The following is a 22,831-nucleotide window of genomic DNA, read 5'->3' on the forward strand; positions in this document are numbered from 1 at the left end:
TATCATCCAATTGATTGAATTGGTAGGAGGTATTTCCCTCGTATCCTCCATAATAATAATAGCAATAAGAATAATAAATTTATTATTACAATAAAAATTTATATATGTTATTATTATTATATTATAATATATATATATATATATATATATATATATATATATATATATATATATATTATTTTATATTATTATTAAAATTATTTGAATAATATTATTATATTATTATTATTATTATTATTTTATGACACAGCAAACAAGATAGATGTGCTGGATTTCATATCACAAAATCATTATTAATATTAATAATATCAATATGATTGAATTGGTAGGAGGTATTTCCCTCGTATCCTCCATAATAATAATAGCAATAATAATAATAATAAATTTATTATTACAATAAAAATTTATATATGTTATTATTATTATATTATATATATAATATATACATATATATAAATATTATTATATTATATTATTTTATATTATTATTAATATTATTTGAATAATATATTATTATTATTATTATTATTATTTTATGACACAGCAAACAAGATAGATGTGCTGGATTTCATATCACAAAATCATTATTAATATTAATATTAATAATATCAATATGATTGAATTGGTAGGAGGTATTTCCCTCGTATCCTCCATAATAATAATAGCAATAATAATAATAATAAATTTATTATTACAATAAAAATTTATATATGTTATTATTATTATATTTTATATATATATATATATATATATATATATATATATTATTTTATATTATTATTAATATTATTTGAATAATATTATTATATTATTATTATTATTATTATTTTATGACACAGCAAACAAGATAGATGTGCTGGATTTCATATCACAAAACCATTATTAATATTAATATTATTTAATAATGGACGGAGGGGACGTTGCTCCTTGCAAGAACCCGGAACCCGGTGTTGGCGGAACCGGGCGGAGTTTTCTGCCCGGCAACCGGCGCAACAGAACCGTGTGTTGCCGGGGCAACAAGCGGGAAGCCATGCAGCCCCCCCAGATCTTCTTCTCCCCGCAGCACGAGGCCCTCCTGCGCCCCGAAAACCTGGCCTCCGTCGGTAAGGCTGGCCATCTGTCGGGAGGGCTCCATTCCATAAAATAATAATAATAATAATAATAATAATAATAATGTCATAATAATATGAGGCTGGTAACATACTGACTCCAAGGGCGGTGGGCTCTTCCAACTGGAACGGGCTGGCCATCTGTCGGGAGGGTTCTATTCTATAATAATAATAATATGATGATAATAATAATAATAATAATAATAATAATATAGTAATAACAACCAGAGTGGGAAAGCCATCTGTCGGGAGGGTTCTATTCAATAATAATAATATGATAATAATAATAATAATAATAATAATAATAATAAGAATAATATAGTAATAACAACCAGAGTGGGACAGCCATCGGTCGGGAGGGTTCTATTCAATAATAATAATATGATAATAATAATAATAATAATAATAATAATAATAATAATAATAATAATAATAATAATAATATAGTAATAACAACCAGAGTGGGACAGCCATCTGTCGGGAGGGTTCTATTCAGTAATAATACGATGATAATATGATGATAATAATAATATGATAATATTATTATTAATAATAATAATAAGATAATAACAGCAGTATTCAACATAATAATAATAATAATAATAATAATAATAATAATAATAATAATAATAATAATATGATTATAATAGTTATAACAACCGGAGTGGGCCAGCCATCTGTCGGGAGGGTTCTATTCAATAATAATATGATGACAATATTAACAATAATAATAATATGATAATAATAATAGCAGTATTCAACATAATAATAATAATAATAATAATAATAATAATAATAATAATAATAATAATATGATGTTAAAAGTAATAACAACCAGAGTGGGACAGCCATCTGTCGGGAGGGTTCTATTCAATAATAATATAATATTAACAATAATAATAATATGATAATAATAATAGCAGTATTCAACATAATAATAATAATAATAATAATAATAATAATAATATGATGTTAAAAGTAATAACAACCATTTTGTTGCACATAATGCAATTGCAATTAGTCTTTCGATACTTAATGTAATTGTGCTGAGTCTTTATTGCACCTAATGCAAATGCAATGAGCTTTTGTTGCACATAATGCAATTGCAATGTCTTCCTGAGCTTTGTGCAATTGCAATGAGTTTTTGTTGCATGTAATGGAATTGCAATGAGTCTTTCGACACTTAATGTCATTGCACTGAGTCTTCATTGTGCTTAATGCAATTGCACTGAGCCGTCCTTGCACATATTGCAATCGCAACGTCCTCCTGAGCTTGGTGCAATTGCAATGAGTTTTTGTTGCACGTAATGCAATTGCAATGTCTTCCCGAGCTTTGTGCAATAGCAATGAGTTTTTGTTGCACATAATGCAATTGCAATGTCTTCCTGAGCTTTGTGCAATTGCAATGAGTTTTTGTTGCACGTAATGCAATTGCAATGAGTCTTTCGACACTTAATGTCATTGCACTGAGTCTTCATTGTGCTTAACGCAATTGCACTGAGCCGTCCTTGCACATATTGCAATTGCAACGTCCTCCCGAGCTTTGTGCAATAGCAATGAGTTTTTGTTGCACATAATGCAATTGCAATGTCTTCCTGAGCTTCGTGCAATTGCACAGCCCGTCCGGATGACCTCCGGGGTTCCCTCTCTGTCCATAGGCTTCCACATGGCTCCGTGCGGCTGCTTCTTCGACCCGCGCATCTACCGCATCGAGTGGGCCGCCTCCTCCGCCTCAACTGCCACTTTTGCTCCGCCCGCCTCCTCCGTCTACAAGCTCTCGGCTCCGCCCAGGAGCGCCTTCCTGTTGGAGCCCAAGCCCCGCCCCTCTCCCCAGGCCCCGCCCCCTGTGGCCCTTCCTCCCGACCACGAGGGCCCGGGGCCCGACTTGGAGGCGGGGCCTAGCTTGTGGGAGGAGCTAGAGGAGGAGGAGGAGGAGGCGGGGCTGCTGGGCGGGGAGGAGCCCAAAGTGACACAGGACGAGGGCGGCAAGGGCGAGGCGTCGCTCTTCCTGCCGGACAAGGTGCTGCTGGAGGTGGCCATGAAGCTTTTCGACTGCTCGCCGCCCGACGCCGAGGCCCAGGCCGCTTCCGCCGGGAGGGGCAGAGCGAGGCGGGCCGCTTCCTGCCCGGGGGACGACATCCGCTCGCTGCACCTGCCGGAAGAGCTGCTCTCCTTCGACTACAGCGTCCCCGAGGCCGCCCCCTCCGCCCTGGACTTCCTCTTCCCCCTCCCCTCCTCCCCTCCCCCACAGGAAGAGGAACAGGAAGCGGAAGCCCCGCCCCAGGACGACGACGCCCCCACCTGACCCCGCCCGCCCTCCCACACATTAAACACAAAAACAACGGTCCAAACCATCACGCTTTGGGAATATATTTTGTTTTGCAATTGCACAGAGTTGACGTTGCGCACGGTGCTATTGCACAGAATTTTCGTTGCAACGAATTCCATTGCAAAGTTTACATTGCACAGAATACAATTGCACCGAGTTTACGTTGCACTGAATTCCATTGCAAGGCTGTGTTCGGGATATTTCTTTTTGCAATTGCACGGAGTTTACAACGCACTTAATGCCATTGCACAGAGTTTACGTTGCACCGAATTCCATTGCAAAGTTTACACTGCGCAGAATACAATTGCACAGAGTTTACGTTGCACAACTGCAATTTCACAGAGTCATCCTTGCAAGGCTGGCTTTGGGATATTTCTTTTTGCAATTGCACCGAGTTTACAACGCACTTAATGCTATTGCACAGAGTTTTATGTTGTACTTAATGCAATTGCAAGAAGTTTACGTTGCACTTAATGTAATTTTACAAAGTTTACGTTGCACTTAATGCAACTGCATCGTGTTTACATTGCACTTAATACAATTGCAATGAGTCTTCCCTGCATTTAATGCAATTGCACCAAGTTTACGTTTCACATAATGCAATTGCACTGAGTCTTCCTTGTGCTTCATGCAATTGCAGTGTTTACGTTTCACTTAATGCAATTGCACTGAGTTTTTGTTGCAATTGCAGCTTTCCTTGCACTCGATGCAATTGCAGAGTTTTCTTTGCACATGATGCAATTTGCACAGCCATGCTTGTACTTAATGCAATTGCACGGAGTTTTTGTTGCACTTGCAATGAGTCTCCCTTGCACTTAATACAATTGCAATGAGTCTTCCCTACATTTAATGCAATTGCACTGAGTCTTCCTTGTGCTTCATGCAATTGCAGTGTTTACGTTTCACTTAATGCAATTGCACTGAGTTTTTGTTGCAATTGCAGCTTTCCTTGCACTCGATGCAATTGCAGAGTTTTCTTTGCACATGATGCAATTTGCACAGCCATGCTTGTACTTAATGCAATTGCACGGAGTTTTTGTTGCACTTGCAATGAGTCTCCCTTGCACTTAATACAATTGCAATGAGTCTTCCCTACATTTAATGCAATTGCACTGAGTCTTCCTTGTGCTTCATGCAATTGCAGTGTTTACGTTTCACTTAATGCAATTGCACTGAGTTTTTGTTGCAATTGCAGCTCTCCTTGCACTCGATGCAATTGCAGAGTTTTCTTTGCACATGATGCAATTTGCACAGCCATGCTTGTACTTAATGCAATTGCACGGAGTTTTTGTTGCACTTGCAATGAGTCTCCCTTGCATTTAATACAATTGCAATGAGTCTTCCCTACATTTAATGCAATTGCACTGAGTCTTCCTTGTGCTTCATGCAATTGCAGTGTTTACGTTTCACTTAATGCAATTGCACTGAGTTTTTGTTGCAATTGCAGCTTTCCTTGCACTCGATGCAATTGCAGAGTTTTCTTTGCACATGATGCAATTTGCACAGCCATGCTTGTACTTAATGCAATTGTACTGAGTTTTTGTTGCACTTGCAATGAGTCTCCCTTGCATTTAATACAATTGCAATGAGTCTTCCCTACATTTAATGCAATTGCACTGAGTCTTCCTTGTGCTTCATGCAATTGCAGTGTTTACGTTTCACTTAATGCAATTGCACTGAGTTTTTGTTGCACTTGCAATGAGTCTCCCTTGCACTTAATACAATTGCAATGAGTCTTCCCTGCATTTAATGCAATTGCACTGAGTCTTCCTTGTGCTTCATGCAATTGCAGTGTTTACGTTTCACTTAATGCAATTGCACTGAGTTTTTGTTGCAATTGCAGCTCTCCTTGCACTCGATGCAATTGCAGAGTTTTCTTTGCACATGATGCAATTTGCACAGCCATGCTTGTACTTAATGCAATGGCACGGAGTTTTTGTTGCCCTTGCAATGAGTCTCCCTTGCACTTAATACAATTGCACCAAGTCGGTTTATTTGGCAAATCAAAAAGAAGAAGAAGAAGGCAGCGTTGTGGTCAGAGTGCAAAGGGTTTCATCCGGGTCACAGTGGGGTCTCTGAACCTGATTGTTTTGCCTTGCAAGGGGTCCCGGGTTCCGTCCCGCAGAGTCCGGTTCTAGAGCAGTGGCGACAAGGAAGGTTCCGGATCATCCTCGTGGCGTTCCCGCTTCACGGGAGGCTCCGGGGCGTCTATAGGGGAGGAGAGGGAGGCGGACAATAAGCCCACCCCCTTCCACATAGAACCAGGCCCCTCCCCCTCATTTGCATGGCCCCGCCCACAAGCACGACCCCAAAGTAAACAATGGTTGCTAATATATTAAGTGAGAATAAGAGGCGGGCCAATACCTTCCTCCAGGTGATGCGGAGACACGGAGGTGAGGTCGCCGACCTGGGAAGGAAGGGAGATTGACAGGTCTCAGGGACATGCCAATCGCATGAGCCGGGAGTGTGACGCAGCAGCGCAAAGGGCCAATGCGATTCTGGGCTGACCTGGTGGGCGTGGTGGGCCAGGCGGTTCTCTACCAGGTAGAACATGTACTCGTCGTAGAGGAGGCGGAGGAGGTGGAAGGAGCCAAAGCTGGCCGCGCTGCGCAGGGTCAGGTCACGGATCACCATCGAGCTGCCCGGAAATAATAATAATAATAATAATAATAATAATAATATAATATATAACATATAATATAATAATAGTATATAATAATAATATAATATATAATATAGTATATAATAATAATAATAATAATAATATAATATATAATATATAACATCTCTATATATAAAAGAGTGATGGCATCACGGCGACCCACAAAACAACAAAACTACAGGCCCCCCAACCTCGAAATTTGACAACACAACCCATCATCCATGCCTCTAGGTTGATACAACAAAAAGAAAAGAAAAATAAAGTCCTAATTAGAGAGAGAGGAATAATTGCTTTTATCCGATTGCTGCCAGTTAGAAGGCTAAGCTCCTCCAACTTGGTCTCCTAGCAACCCAATAAAAAATAATAAAAAAACACTAAAAATAATTTAAAAACACTAAAAATTAATACAAGAAAATACTATAATAACAGAAAATAGCTAAAAATAATACAAGAAAATAATAAAATATAATAAATAAAAAGATAACTTACAATAAAATTAATAAAAAAAATACAAATAACGTCAAATAAAAATTACACAACAATTTTTAACCAATAGCACCACCACTTTGCCACAGCAACGCGTGGCCGGGCACAGCTAGTATAATATAATAATAATATATAATAATAATAATATAATATATAATATATAATATAATAATAATAATAATAATAATAATAATAATAATAATAATAATAATAATAATTAATGCCTAGGAGATCAGGGGACAGAGGACTCTTACAAGTCAAACAAGCAGTCAAAGAAGAAGAACATGCCCTGGCAGAAGATGGAAAGCAAAGTGAAGAACCTGCCTTGATTGAAGTCACAAATCAGAAACTCCTCAAAGCACAGCAGACAAAAAACCAGTACAAGAAAACCACACTACAAACTAGAGCTGACAACTGGCACAACAAAACATGGCATGGAAAGTTCCTTGACAAAATTGAAGGAAAAGCAGATAAGGAGAAGACCTGGCTGTGGCTCACAAATGGGAATGTAGTCAATGTTTTCAATATATTGTGATATTTTGGTGCTAAATTCGTAAATACAGTAGTTACAACATAACATTACTGCGTATTGAACTACTTTTTCTGTCAAATTTGTAGTATAACATGATGTTTTGGTGCTTCATTTGTAAAATCATAAACTAATTTGATGTTTAATAGGCTTTTCCTTAATCCCTCCTTATTATCCAAGATATTCGCTTATCCAAGCTTCTGCTGGCCTGTTTAGCTTGGATTAGTGAGACTCTACTGTAGTAATAATGATAATAATTATTTAATTATATATATATTAAAATCATGTAAACAACAGTCCATGTAAACAACGCATCAATAATAAACATGAAACACCATAATGTCAACAGTTAATAGAGGGATCTGCATAAAAGGGGGCGTGTCCTTGAGGAGTGTTGGGGATAGGAGGAACAGAGGCATTTGCATAAAAGGGGGCGTGTCCCTGAGAAGTGCCAGGGGATGGGAGGAGGAGATAGAGAGATTTGCATAAAAGGGGGCGTGTCCCTGAGAAGTGCCAGGGCATTGGAGAAGAGAATGGAGAGGCATTTGCATAAAAGGGGGCGTGTCCCTGAGAAGTGCCAGGGGATGGGAGGAGGAGATAGAGATTTGCATAAAAGGGGGCGTGTCCCTGAGAAGTGCCAGGGGATGGGAGGAGGAGATAGAGACATTTGCATAAAAGGGGGCGTGTCCCTGAGAAGTGCCAGGGGATGGGAGGAGGAGATAGAGACATTTGCATAAAAGGGGGCGTGTCCCTGAGAAGTGCCAGGGGATGGGAGGAGGAGATAGAGACATTTGCATAAAAGGGGGCGTGTCCCTGAGAAGTGCCAGGGGATGGGAGGAGGAGATAGAGACATTTGCATAAAAGGGGGCGTGTCCCTGAGAAGTGCCAGGGGATGGGAGGAGGAGATAGAGACATTTGCATAAAAGGGGGCGTGTCCCTGAGAAGTGCCAGGGCATTGGAGAAGAGAATGGAGAGGCATTTGCATAAAAGGGGGCGTGTCCCTGAGAAGTGCCAGGGCATTGGAGAAGAGAATGGAGAGGCATTTGCATAAAAGAGGGTGTGTCCCTGAGAAGTGCCAGGGCATTGGAGAAGAGAATGGAGAGGCATTTGCATAAAAGGGGGCGTGTCCCTGAGAAGTGCCAGGGCATTGGAGAAGAGAATGGAGAGGCATTTGCATAAAAGGGGGCGTGTCCCTGAGAAGTGCCAGGGCATTGGAGAAGAGAATGGAGAGGCATTTGCATAAAAGAGGGCGTGTCCCTGAGAAGTGCCAGGGCATTGGAGAAGAGAATGGAGAGGCATTTGCATAAAAGGGGGCGTGTCCCTGAGAAGTGCCAGGGCATTGGAGAAGAGAATGGAGAGGCATTTGCATAAAAGGGGGCGTGTCCCTGAGAAGTGCCAGGGCATTGGAGAAGAGAATGGAGAGGCATTTGCATAAAAGGGGGTGTGTCCCTGAGAAGTGCCAGGGCATTGGAGAAGAGAATGGAGAGGCATTTGCATAAAAGGGGGCGTGTCCCTGAGAAGTGCCAGGGGATGGGAGGAGGAGATAGAGAGATTTGCATAAAAGGGGGCGTGTCCCTGAGAAGTGCCAGGGCATTGGAGAAGAGAATGGAGAGGCATTTGCATAAAAGGGGGCGTGTCCCTGAGAAGTGCCAGGGCATTGGAGAAGAGAATGGAGAGGCATTTGCATAAAAGAGGGTGTGTCTCTGCAGAGTGTCAGGGGATAAGACAGAATAGAGATGCATTTGCATAAAAGGGGGTGTGTCCCTGAGGAGGAGGAGGGGCCTGAGAGGGATTAGCATAAAAGGGGGCGTGGTGTTTTACCTGTAGAAGGACCACTGGAGCAGGAAGTGCCGTGCGGCGGAGGGGAGCCGTGGTTTGCCCAGGTGTGGGCGGAGGGCATGTGACAGTGCGCTCTCCATCCATTGGGCCCACTGCTCCAGGGAGCTCTGCCGGCCCAGGGCGCGCTTGAAGCCCCGCTCCAGCCGACGCACCAGGCCGGCATCTTCCTCGGCCGCCGCCTCCTCGTCCTCCTGGGGGCCCCACCGGCAGACCCAGGCGGCCTGCTCCTGCACGCGCGCAAAGTCCACCCGGTTGAGGTCGCGCAGCATCTGGCCGGTCTGGGACGGGCTCTGGAGGACGGCCCGCGCCGCCTGCGCCAAGTGGTTCAGGGAGGTCTGCCGCCGCAGCGCACGCCCAAAGGCACTCACCGACCCCAGCTGCACCCAAGAAAATAATCATAATAATCATAATAGAATCCTAGATTTGGAGGGGCTCCCAAAGACCATCCAGCCCACCCACTGATTCTTTCTACCATTATGCAGAAAATTATAGACGTAATAATAATAATAGAATCCCAAAGGCCATCCAGCCCACCACCTCCTTCTTTCTGCCATTATGCAGAAAAAGAAATAATAATAATAATAATAATAATATATTACAATAATAATAATATTTTTTCCGGTGCCTTACTTTGGCCTGGAGGATTTGTTGCGGGAAGCCGGTCATGGCGCTGGCCAGCCACCCCTCGAGGCCCTTGGCGAAGGTGCGGATGGACTGCGTCAGCGTCCCTGCAAAGAAGAGGATGGAGAGCCATGTGCCAAGGCCACGAGCTCAGGGGATCCTAGAGGTCATCCATCCGGACCCCCTTGTTCCTTCCCGCCTCTTCCTCCTCCTCCTCCTCACCGGGGACGGGTCGCAGGACGTCCGGGACGAGGGTCTCCAGGAGGGTCTGGAAGAGGAGCCGGTCACAGCTCTGCATCCAGGACACAACCGGGCTCAGGCCACACAGGGCGGTCAGTCTGGACCGAGGGAGGAAGAGCCGGACGCTGGCAAGAAAGGGACAAAGGAGGCGTTAAAAGGGAGACATGCAGACCCCCTCCCCACTTGTTTACTTGCTTATTTATTTGTTTACCTGTCGGTGTTGTTGTCATCGCTGGACAGGGCCTCGGAATTCCAAAAAGAATGCCAGAGCGTCTCGATGTAGGCGAACTCAAGGCTCTTGACCACCTCCACATTGGCCTGAGAGAGAAACGGGCAAGAGCATATAGATATCTATATATATAAAAGAGTGATGGAATCCTGGCGACCAACAAAACAGAAAAACTAAACACCCCACAACCTCGAAAATTGACAGCACAACCCATCATCCATGCCTCTAGGTTGATACAACAAAAAGAAAAGAAAAATAAAGTCCTAATTAGAGAGGGAGAGGAATAATTGCTTTTATACAATTGCTGCCAGTTAGAAGGCTAAGCTCCTCCAACTTGGTCTCCTAGCAACCCAATAAAAATAATAAAAAACACTAAAAAAAATTGATACAATAAAATACTATAATAACAGAAAATAAATAAAAATAATACAAGAAAATAATAAAATATAATAAATAAAAAGATAACTTACAATAAAATTAATAAAAAAAATGCAAACAACGTCAAATAAAAATTCCACAACTTTTAACCAATACCACCACCACTTTGCCACAGCAACGCGTGGCCGGGCACAGCTAGTGTACATATAATACAGTAGTCTCACTTATCCAACATAAACGGGCCGGCAGAATGTTGGATGAGCGAATATGTTGGATGATAAGGAGGGATTAAGGAAAAGCCTATTAAACATCAAATTAGGTTATGATTTTACAAATGAAGCACCAAAACATCATGTTAGACAACAAATTTGGCAGAAAAAGTAGTTCAATACGCAGTAATGCTATGTAGTAATGACTGTATTTATGAATTTAGCACCAAAATATCACGATATATTGAAAACATTGACTACAAAAATGCGTTGGATAATCCAGAACGTTGGATAAGCGAGTGTTGGATAAGTGAGACTCTACTGTATATATATAAAAGAGTGATGGAATCCTGGCGACCAACAAAACAGAAAAACTAAACACCCCACAACCTCGAAAATTGACAGCACAACCCATCATCCACGCCTCTAGGTTGATACAACAAAAAGAAAAGAAAAATAAAGTCCTAATTAGAGGGAGAGGAATAATTGTTTTTATCCAATTGCTGCCAGTTAGAAGGCTAAGCTCCGCCCACTTGGTCTCCTAGCAACCCACTCACCCAGGGGACAGGCAGGGTTAGGCCTCACTTAGGCCTCTTCTACACTGCCTATAAAATACAAATTATCAGATTTTAACTAGATTAGATGGCATTGTAGACTCAAGGCCCTTCCACACAGCTATATAACCCATTTATAATCTTATATTATCTGCTTTAACTGGATTATCTGGACTCCACACCTTGACCCTTGACCTTAACTACCACCAATTTCTCAATACTTTATTTCCCATACCACCAGACTTCGCCACAGCAACGCGTGGCCGGGCACAGCTAGTAATATCTATATAGAGAGAGATTATTGCTATATACAATGATCGTATCCATATAATGAAATAAAATGATGAACCCTAATAATAAGGCTCTAAAATAATAATGATAAAACTATTATAATAGTAGTAGTAGTAGTAATAATAATAAAACTGATATAATAGTAACATTAATAATAATCATCATAATAATAAAACTGATGTAATAATATTATTAGTAATAAACTGATATAATAGTAACATTAATAATAATCATCATAATAATAAAACTGATGTAATAATATTATTAGTAATAAACTGATATAATAGTAACATTAATAATAATAATAATAATAATAAAACTGATGTAATAATATTATTAGTAATAAACTGATATAATAGTAACATTAATAATAATAATAATAAAACTGATGTAATAATATTATTAATAATAAACTGATATAATAGTAACATTAATAATAATCATAATAATAATAATTAAACTGATATAATATTAATAGTAATAAACTGATATAATAGTAACATTAATAATAATCATAATAATAAAACTGATAATACTAATAATAATAAAACTGATATAATAATATAAATAATAAACTGATATCATAGTAATATTATTAATAATAATAAAACTGATATAATAATAATAATAATATGATATAATAGTAACATTAATAATAATCATAATAATAACAAAACTGATATAATAATATTAATAACAATAAACTGATATAATAATATTAATAGTAATAAACTGATATAATAGCAACATTCATAATAATAGTAAAAATAAAATGATATAATAGTAACATTAGTAATCATAATCATAATAATAAAACTGATATACAGTAGAGTCTCACTTATCCAACATAGTTATATTGTTATTCTATTATAATAAATAAAATATAATAAGTATATGTATATACAGTAATAATAATAATAATAAACTGATATATTAATATTAATCATAATAAAATTAATATAATAGCAACATTCATAATAATAGTAAAAATAATAAACTGATATAATGGTAACATTAATAATAATAATAATAATAAAACTGATATATTATTAATAATAATAATCTGATATAATATTAATAATAATCCTAATAATAATAAAACTGATATAATAGCAACATTAATAATAGTAAAAATAATAAACTGATAATAGTAATACTATTAATCATCATAATAATAATAAACTGATATAATAGTAACATTAATAGTCATAGTAGTAATAATAAACTGATATGATAATATTACTAACAATAATAATAATTGATATAATAGTAATAGTATTAATAATAAACAGATATATTAATATTAATAATATTAATATTAATAATAATGATAGGTGCCCACTGGCCTCGCAGTGCCGTCGGTAGAGGATCTGCAAGGTTTTGGCCTCGTTCGACTGCACCGCGTTGCTCAGCGCAAGTCCTTCCAGGCCAAGGGTCGGGAATTCAGGAAGGACGCGGGTCACGTCTGCATTGAGGAAGCAAGCATTCATTAACATGGCCACCAAGTGCTCTATAAGTAATATAATATAATATAATATAATATTCTCACCTATGAACTGCTGGTGATGCTGGCTCTGGGAAGCCGCAACCTCCTCCGTGTCTGGCTTTTGGGCGATAATCCTAACAATATAATAATAATAATAATAATAATAATATAAATAATATAAATAATATAAATAATCCTAATATCATACTAATAATGGGATATAATGATGCTGTATAATAACAACATACTTTGGGTGCTGCTTGTGCTGCTGCTGCTGGGGCTCCTTTGTTTCCTCTTCCTCTTCCACTTCCGCTTCCTCTTCCTCTTCCAGGCGGCGGCTGAGCGGGGAGCCGGGCTTGAGGCGGATGCCGTAGTAATGGTACTTGGAGTTGCCCCTGCAAGAAGATGGTGGTGGGATATAAATAACGTATTACTATTATTATTGATTCATTTATATTTATGTATGTTATATATATATAATTCACTATACTTATTTATTATATTATATTCATTATTAACTATATTTATTTACTATTATATTTATTATTCATTATATGTATTATATTTTACTTATTATTCACTATATTTATTTATTATAGTATATTCATTATTCACTATATTTATTTACTATATTATATTTATTCATTATATTATATTTATTATATTATATTCATTATTCAATATCTTTATTTATTATATTATATTTATTCATTATATTTATTATATTATATTCATTATTCACTATTTTTATTTACTATATTATATTTATTCATTATATTTATTTACTATATTATATTTATTCATTATATGGTATTTATTATTCATTATATTTATTATATTTAATATTCATTTTATTTATTTATTATATTTAGTATTCATTATACTTATTTACTATATTATATTTATTCATTATATTTATTATTCATTATATTTATTTACTATATTATATTTATTCATTATATGGTATTTATTATTCATTATATTTATTATATTTAATATTCATTCATTTATTATATTTAGTATTCATTATATTTATTTACTATATTATATTTATTCAATTTATTTATTATACTTATTAATTATCCACTATATTTATTTATGACATTTATTATTCAGTATATTTATTTATTTACCTTATTTATATATTTTTATTTATTTGCCTTATTTGTTATTGTTATGCGTGCGTGGCCCTTACCGTGTGCCGAGCCTGCGTGTGCGGATCCCGAGGAAGACGGACCGGAGGAGCTTCCCGAAGGAGGCGGCGTTGAGGGGCTCCATGGCGGTGGCAGTTGGCGCCCGCTGGCCCTGACAGTGGCGCAGGTAGTGTCCGTAGAGAGCGCTGCGGGGCACGCTCACCCCTTCCGCCGCCTCGTAGTTCTCCAGCAGCCACGACAGCTGCAAAAAGGATTGGTGAACTGAACTGAAAATAAGCAACTAGGCCTAGCTTCTCACTCTCACACAGCGTTGCCTGAACTAAACTCAAGGTAAGGAACTAGGCCTAGCTTCTCACTCTCACACAGCGTTGCCTGAACTAAACTCAAGGTAAGGAACTAGGCCTAGCTTCTCACTCTCATGCAGTGTTGCCTGAACTAAACTCAAGGTAAGGAACTAGGCCTAGCTTCTCACTCTCATGCAGTGTTGCCTGAACTAAACTCAAGGTAAGGAACTAGGCCTAGCTTCTCACTCTCATGCAGTGTTGCCTGAACTAAACTCAAGGTAAGGAACTAGGCCTAGCTTCTCACTCTCATGCAGTGTTGCCTGAACTAAACTCAAGGTAAGCAACTAGGCCTAGCTTCTCACTCTCATGCAGTGTTGCCTGAACTAAACTCAAGGTAAGGAACTAGGCCTAGCTTCTCACTCTCATGCAGTGTTGCCTGAACTAAACTCAAGGTAAGGAACTAGGCCTAGCTTCTCACTCTCATGCAGTGTTGCCTGAACTAAACTCAAGGTAAGGAACTAGGCCTAGCTTCTCACTCTCATGCAGTGTTGCCTGAACTAAACTCAAGGTAAGGAACTAGGCCTAGCTTCTCACTCTCATGCAGTGTTGCCTGAACTAAACTCAAGGTAAGCAACTAGGCCTAGCTTCTCACTCTCATGCAGTGTTGCCTGAACTAAACTCAAGGTAAGGAACTAGGCCTAGCTTCTCACTCTCATGCAGTGTTGCCTGAACTAAACTCAAGGTAAGGAACTAGGCCTAGCTTCTCACTCTCATGCAGTGTTGCCTGAACTAAACTCAAGGTAAGGAACTAGGCCTAGCTTCTCACTCTCATGCAGTGTTGCCTGAACTAAACTCAAGGTAAGGAACTAGGCCTAGCTTCTCACTCTCATGCAGTGTTGCCTGAACTAAACTCAAGGTAAGGAACTAGGCCTAGCTTCTCACTCTCATGCAGTGTTGCCTGAACTAAACTCAAGGTAAGGAACTAGGCCTAGCTTCTCACTCTCATGCAGTGTTGCCTGAACTAAACTCAAGGTAAGGAACTAGGCCTAGCTTCTCACTCTCATGCAGTGTTGCCTGAACTAAACTCAAGGTAAGGAACTAGGCCTAGCTTCTCACTCTCATGCAGTGTTGCCTGAACTAAACTCAAGGTAAGGAACTAGGCCTAGCTTCTCACTCTCATGCAGTGTTGCCTGAACTAAACTCAAGGTAAGGAACTAGGCCTAGCTTCTCACTCTCATGCAGTGTTGCCTGAACTAAACTCAAGGTAAGGAACTAGGCCTAGCTTCTCACTCTCGTGCAGTGTTGCCTGAACTAAACTCAAGGTAAGGAACTAGGCCTAGCTTCTCACTCTCATGCAGTGTTGCCTGAACTAAACTCAAGGTAAGGAACTAGGCCTAGCTTCTCACTCTCGTGCAGTGTTGCCTGAACTGAACCCACATCATCTCCCTGAACGACGCAATCTATTTTCGGTAAAAAACGCCACGGCAAGGCACACTCACGTGGCTGTTCAGAACGACGTTTTTCCGGGGGCCCGGGCTCTTCTGCAGCCTCTCCGTGGCCGTCTCCAGCTGGGAAGCAGAAAAGACAGCTTTAGGATGCTGTGGTTGTATTATGATTTATTTATTATGAAGCAGAGGGCACGATGGCCATCTGTCGGGAGGGATCGAATGGTGCTTTTCCCGCTCGACTTGATCAGGGCGGGACTGGATGGCCCAACAGCATCTCAACTCTTATTTACCTTATTTATATATAAATATTTATTTTTATTTATTATTTATTTATTTACCTTATTTATATATTTATTTATATTTATTTAGTCTACTACATTTATTTATTTATTTATTATATTTATGGTCTTTTTATTTATATTTTTATATTTATATATATTTATATATTTATTTATATTTGATTATCTTTATCATTCATTATTTATATATTTAATTATATTTATTTATTATCTTTATTATATTTACTATCTTTTTATATATTTATATTTGTTTTCTTATCTTTATTATTATATTTATTTATTCACCTCATTTATACATTTATTTACATTTGAGTATTATCTTTATTATTACATTTATTTATTCGCCTCATTTATACATTTATTTACATTTGAGTATTATCTTTATTTATTTACCTTATTTACCTATTTATTTTTATATATTTATTTATCTACCCCTAAGGGGACTCAGTACGGCTCAAAAAAGGCAATGAATTCAATGCCTTAACATACAAAATAAGATTGAATCATATTAATTAAAATTCATACCTACCTATCTATCTCTATTCTATCTATGGCGGGATGGCCATCTGTCGGGAGGGATTGGATTGTTCCTTCCCCATTGATATGTTATAGGGTTGGTCTCGGTGGTCTTTGGGGTCCCATCTCGGAGAGACGATGATATGCCAATCACACACACACACCTGGGTCTCACCTGCAAAGGAGGGGGCTGGAAGAAGGGGGCGGAGCCAGGATGCTGAGGGGGCGGGGCAAAGGCAGTAGATTGACAGGTGACGGACATTGTCCCATTGGGATAAAGGGCCGCCTCTCCCCCTTCGAGGAAATGGATCTGCACCGGGAAGCGATGATGATGATGATGATGGACCTAGAGATAAAGCAGAGGGAACGCTAGGAATATTGGGAAGGGCACCCCAAAGGTCATCCAGACCAGACCACAAAGAGAGAAAGATAGAGAAGGAGATAGGAACATAGAAATATTGAAATTTTGGATATATTAAATCCAAAATCAAAGCTTGTCAGGAACCAGAAACAAAAGAATTCAGGCCTAGCTTCTCACTCTCACGCAGCGTTGCCTGAACTGAAATCAAGGTAAGCAACTAGGCCTAGCTTCTCACTCTCATGCGGAATAAACCAACAAATAAATAGAAACATGTATTGACCTGTTGGGAGGCGGGGACCGGCTGCACCACCGGGGCCTGGACCGAGGATGACCGCAGGGAGACAATGGCCGACCGGCCGGAGACACCTTCGGACGCCTGCATCCTCTTCCCTGGGGTGGATCGATTCATAGGAAGGCATTGATTATGATTTTTTATTATTATTATTATTATTATTATTATTATTATCAACACAACGTCGTTGTATGGCACAGCAAACAAGATGGATATGCTGGATTTCGTTTCACAAAACCACAAGTCGAACACTTCCCAAGTGTCTAGGACTGTGTGATGTATTTTCTGATGATGTGTGCAGATCCCAGTAGGGTGGCCTTTTGCAGTTGGCAGATGGTGATTTTGTCAATGTCTATTGTTTCCAAATGCCGGCTGAGATCTTTTGGCACAGCACCCAGTGTGCCCATCACCACCGGGACCACCTGCACTGGTTTCTGCCAGAGTCTTTGAAGTTCAATCTTGAGGTCCTGAGAGCGGCTGAGTTTTTCCTGTTGTTTTTCTTCAATGCGACTGTCACCTGGGATGGCGACATCAATGATCCAAACCTTTTTCCTTTCCACAACTGTGATGTCTGGTGTGTTGTGTTCCAGAACTTTGTCAGTCTGGATTCGGAAGTCCCACAGTATCTTTGCGTGCTCATTTTCCAATACTTTTGCAGGTTTGTGATCCCACCAGTTCTTTGCTGCTGGGAGGTGGGACTTGAGGCATAAGTTCCAATGGATCATTTGGGCCACACAGTTATGCCTCTGTTTGTAGTCTGTCTGTGCGATTTTCTTACAGCAGCTGAGGATATGATCAATGGTTTCGTCGGTTTCCTTGCACAGTCTGCATTTTGGGTCATCAGCTGATTTTTCAATCTTGGCCTTAATTGCATTTGTTCTGATGGCTTGCTCCTGGGCCTCAGGTGCCACCTTGCCCCCCCCCGCAGGTGCCACCTTGACGTGGTGGGGGGGCTTAGCTGCTCCAATGATGACTGAGGGCTGTGCTGGCGGTAGTGTAACTACCGGCAGGTCCAACCAAGCCAGAGAGGCCTCAGCTGAGGAGCACAACCAAGAGCACCTAACCCATTAGCATTATGGAGAATCAAACCCAAACGAAGTCTATACTGGCTCGGTCGTCGCCCAGGATAAAAAGGACCGCGGTGGATGCGGCTGATTCTGGACATCCATCGACAAGTGGGCTACGGAATCATCAAAACCCAAATGAACAGTCACAGAAGCGGCAGAAATATACAATGCCAGAAAACCGCACAATTATTATTATTATTATTATTATTATTATTATTATTATTATTATTATTATTATTATAGGTTGCCATATGTTGGAAACCGCCCTGAGTCCCTTCAGGGAGATAGGGCGGTCTATTATTATTATTATTATTATTATTATTATTATTATTATTATTATTATTATTATATATTTATAGCCCACATTATCTCTCCCGCAGGAGACTCAAAATGGCTATGTATCCATTATTAGTCTTACATGTATTATTATTATTATTGTTATTATTATTATTATTACTATTGTCATTTCTTAGAGGCAGGTAACACTACTACAGTAGAGTCTCACTTATCCAACATAAACGGGCTGGCAGAATGTTGGATAAGCGAATATGTTGGATAATAAGGAGGCATTAAGGAAAAGCCTATGAAACATCAAATTAGGTTATGATTTTACAAAAGAAGCACCAAAACATCATGTTAGACAACAAATTTGGCAGATAAAGTAGTTCAATTCGCAGTAATGCTATGTAGTAATTACTGTATTTATGAATTTAGCACCAAAATATCACGATATATTGAAAACATTGACTCCAAAAATGCGTTGGATATTCCAGAACGTTGGATAAGCGAGTGTTGGATAAGTGAGACTCTACTGTATTATTAATGCATGGAGGCAGGTAACACATTATTATTATTACTATTTATATTATTTCTTAGGGGCAGGTAACACTTATTATTATTATTAATGCATGGAGGCAGGTAACAACAATAAGACATAGTATGACAGTGAATAAATAATAATAATAATAATGCGTTACCTGCCTCTATGCAATAATAATAATAATAATAATGCGTTATCTGCCTCTAAGAAATAATAATAATAGTAATAGTAATAATAATAATAATAATAATAATAATAATAATAATGTGTTACCTATTATTATTATTGCATAGAGGCAGGTAATACTATTACAATTGACAAAAAGACATAGTATGACAGTGAATAAATAATAATAATAATGCGTTACCTGCCTCTATGCAATAATAATAATAATAATAATAATAATAATAATAATAATAATAATGTGTTACTTGCATCTAAGAAATAATAATAATAATAATAATAATAATAATAATGTGTTACCTATTATTATTATTGCATAGAGGCAGGTAACACATTATTATTATTATTATTATTATTATTATTATTATTATTATTATTTCTTAGAGGCAGAGAATAAATTATTATTATTATTACTACTATTTCCTAGAGGCAGAGAAGATATTATTACTATTATTATTATTATTATTTCCTAGAGGCAGAGAAGAAATTATTATTATTATTATTTCCTAGAGGCAGAGAAGATATTATTATTATTATTATTATTATTATTATTATTATTATTATTTCTTAGAGGCAGAGAATAAATTATTATTATTATTACTACTATTTCCTAGAGGCAGAGAAGATATTATTACTATTATTATTATTATTATTATTATTTCCTAGAGGCAGAGAAGAAATTATTATTATTATTTCCTAGAGGCAGAGAAGATATTATTATTATTATTATTGTTATTACTATTATTATTTCCTAGAGGCAGAGAAGAAATTATTATTATTCTTACTATTTTCTTGCAGAGACCAAGTTTGGGCAGATTAATCCACTTTTCCTGTGTTTTCAGGATGGAACCAATTAGGAAATGAACAAAAATAATACCGAGACATAATGAGAATGTTGGAGAGCAATTAAGGAACCATGCCTTTATTAAAAAAGCAAAGCCAGGCTGCAAAGAGACAAGATTTCCCTTGGAAACCGCCTTTGTTTACGTCTGTCTGTCTCCAAGCAGAAAGCATGCAATACAAAAAAGTCACACCCTTAATTGCTTTTTTTTTTTTTGGTTGCATTTATTAAAAGAGGAAAGTCTAATGGGGTCTGGCGTGCATCTGGAGCCCGTTTTCCAGGGTTGTAATGAGCAAAAAATGGGAAGAAGGCCTGCCATTGTTTGCTTTGGGAAGCATCCGCCCCGTTGCCCGGCAACCGGCGCTCCTGGCAACGGGAGGGGAGCGCTGTCGCCCGGGGCAACCCTTGTTGCCGGGTAAACAATGCGGTCCAGCTCGTCTCCATCCATCCATCCTCCGGCCAGAAGATCAACAAAAGTTTTCTTTCTCGATGCTTTGCTATTATTATTATCATTATCATTATTATTATTACTATTATTATTATTATTAGATATTTATGGTAATATTTAGCCAGGTATTTAGGCTAATATTTAGGTATATTTCACCAGGCATTTTGGGTAATATTTAGGTATATTTAACCAGGTATTTATGGTAAGATTTACATATATTTAACTGGGTATTTAGGGTAATATTTACATATATTTAACCAGGTATTTATGGTAATATCTACATATATTTCACCAGGTATTTATGGTAATATTTACATATATTTCACCAGTTATTTATGGTAATATTTAGATATATTTAACCAGGTATTTAGGGTAATATTTAGATATATTTCATCAGGTATTTATGGTAATGTTTACATATATTTAACAATGTATTTATGGTAATATTTACATATATTTCACTAAGTATTTATGGTAATATTTAGATATATTTCACCAGTTATTTATAGTAATATTTAGATACATTTAACTGGGTATTAGGGTAATATTTAGATATATTTCACCAGGTATTTAGGGTAGTATTTACATATATCTTACCAGGTATTTGTGGTAATATTTACATATATTTCACCAGGTATTTAGGGTAATCTTTACATATATTTCACCAGGTATTTAGGGTAATATTTATATATATATCACCAGGTATTTAGGGTAATCTTTACATATATTTCACCAGGTATTTACATGTTTAACCAGCAATTTAGGGCAATGTTTACATAGATTTCACCAGGTATTTAGGGTAATATTTACGTATATTTCACAAGGTATTTAGGGTAATATTTACATATATTTAACTAGATATTTACATATATTTAACCAGGTATTTAGGGTAACGTTTATATAGATTTCACCAGTTATTTAGGGTAATATTTACATATATTTAACCAGGTATTTACATATATTTCACCAGATATTTGTGGTAATAATTACATATATTTCACCAGGTATTTAAGGTAATATTTACATATATTTCACCAGGTATTTAGAGTAATATTTACATAGATTTCACCACTTTCCTTATTTACATACAGAAACCCCCTTATCGACAAACAAAACTCTCCTTCCTTTTAATCCGGAGTGACTCCGCTTTCCTTATTTGCACAGACCCCACACACACACATACACACACGTTTTTTAACCCGCTTTCGAAACCGGAGTAACTCTGAGGGGAACTCTCCCCTCCCTCCCTCCCCCTTTCGTTTTAAATCCGGTTTAAATCGACTCACACTGGGCGCTTAATCCGGAGCAAGATTTACCTCAGCCTCCTCTCTCTCAATCGCTCTCTATCTCGCTTTAGTTCCTGCCTTCCCGTCTCCAAGGCGACCGTCACTATGGCGCCCGCCCTGACAACTGTTGCTAACAGGCCTCGCCTCGGTGACGTCACGCCCTACGCCACGCCTCCTCCACCCTCTGATTGGCCCGCCGGGAAAGGGGCGGGGACGAAAGGGGACAACTCACGCAGCAGCCAATCGGGCGCCGATTTTTTTAAAAAGAAGGCGTGGCGAAGGAACTACAAACCCCAGAAGGCCTTGCGCCGGAAGTAGGCCTTCCCTCCTACCCACTTCCGCCTGGGTTTGCAAAAGGAAGGAGGCTCTATTCAGCAGCTCGAAGGTGAGAAAAAAAGGATTATTATTATTATTATTATTATGTGGTTAATGTCCACCTAAAAGTCTGAGGCAAGATCCCATCAATCATATATTATTATTATTATTGTTGTTGTTATGTGATTAATGTCCACCTAAAAGTCTGAGGCAAGATCTCATCAATCATATATTATTATTATTATTATTATTATTGTTATGTGATTAATGTCCACCTAAATGTCTGAGGCCAGATCCCATCAATCATATATTATTATTATTATTATTATTATTATTATTATTATTATTATTATTAGATTAATGTCCACCTAAAAGTCTGAGGCAAGATCCCATCAATCATATATTATTATTATTATTATTATTATGTGATCAATGTCCACCTAAAAGTCTGGGGCAAGATCCCATCAATCATATATTATTATTATTATTATTATTGTTATGTGATTAAGGTCCACCTAAAAGTCTGAGGCAAGATCCCATCAATCATATATTATT

General features: G+C 37.9%; 3 protein-coding genes across 9 annotated transcripts in view; 2 read left to right on the forward strand and 1 right to left on the reverse strand.

Annotated features, from left to right (window-relative positions):
* The first annotated feature begins 904 nt into the window (after window positions 1–904).
* prr22 (proline rich 22) lies at window positions 905–3,453 on the forward strand. Its single transcript, XM_062959866.1, has 2 exons — window positions 905–1,103; window positions 2,768–3,453. Exons 1-2 carry the CDS (start codon window positions 905–907, stop codon window positions 3,412–3,414), a joined length of 846 nt encoding a protein of 281 aa, XP_062815936.1. The 3' UTR covers window positions 3,415–3,453.
* A 5-nt stretch (window positions 3,454–3,458) lies between these two features.
* Window positions 3,459–22,831, reverse strand: part of LOC134292961 (DNA-binding protein RFX2-like) — a 32,688-nt gene continuing 13,315 nt past the window's right edge. The window contains exons 1-15 of one of the 7 annotated variants that reach the window (XM_062958884.1): window positions 21,992–22,135; window positions 17,305–17,414; window positions 16,839–17,009; window positions 15,900–15,968; window positions 14,158–14,357; window positions 13,211–13,357; window positions 13,026–13,096; window positions 12,823–12,941; window positions 10,027–10,133; window positions 9,798–9,940; window positions 9,585–9,682; window positions 8,937–9,331; window positions 5,947–6,076; window positions 5,803–5,845; window positions 3,459–5,646 (exon numbers count right to left, since the gene is read on the reverse strand). In XM_062958884.1, the coding sequence (XP_062814954.1) occupies window positions 5,573–5,646; window positions 5,803–5,845; window positions 5,947–6,076; window positions 8,937–9,331; window positions 9,585–9,682; window positions 9,798–9,940; window positions 10,027–10,133; window positions 12,823–12,941; window positions 13,026–13,096; window positions 13,211–13,357; window positions 14,158–14,357; window positions 15,900–15,968; window positions 16,839–17,009; window positions 17,305–17,406 (1,869 nt within the window). In that variant the 5' untranslated portion in view covers window positions 17,407–17,414; window positions 21,992–22,135 and the 3' untranslated portion in view covers window positions 3,459–5,572. Of the gene's footprint in view, window positions 5,647–5,802; window positions 5,846–5,946; window positions 6,077–8,936; window positions 9,332–9,584; window positions 9,683–9,797; window positions 9,941–10,026; window positions 10,134–12,822; window positions 12,942–13,025; window positions 13,097–13,210; window positions 13,358–14,157; window positions 14,358–15,899; window positions 15,969–16,838; window positions 17,010–17,304; window positions 17,415–21,961; window positions 22,136–22,831 lie in introns of those variants that run through there. The other 6 variants (XM_062958885.1, XM_062958886.1, XM_062958888.1 and 3 more) reach the window with 6 other exon arrangements.
* babam1 (BRISC and BRCA1 A complex member 1) overlaps window positions 22,198–22,831 on the forward strand; it is a 12,680-nt gene continuing 12,046 nt past the window's right edge. The window contains exon 1 of the mRNA XM_062958893.1: window positions 22,198–22,346. The gene's annotated coding sequence lies outside the window, so the exon portion shown is untranslated. The remainder of the gene's footprint in view (window positions 22,347–22,831) is intronic.

This window comes from Anolis carolinensis, unplaced genomic scaffold, assembly GCF_035594765.1.
Source record: "Anolis carolinensis isolate JA03-04 unplaced genomic scaffold, rAnoCar3.1.pri scaffold_7, whole genome shotgun sequence".
NCBI lineage: Eukaryota > Metazoa > Chordata > Lepidosauria > Squamata > Dactyloidae > Anolis > Anolis carolinensis.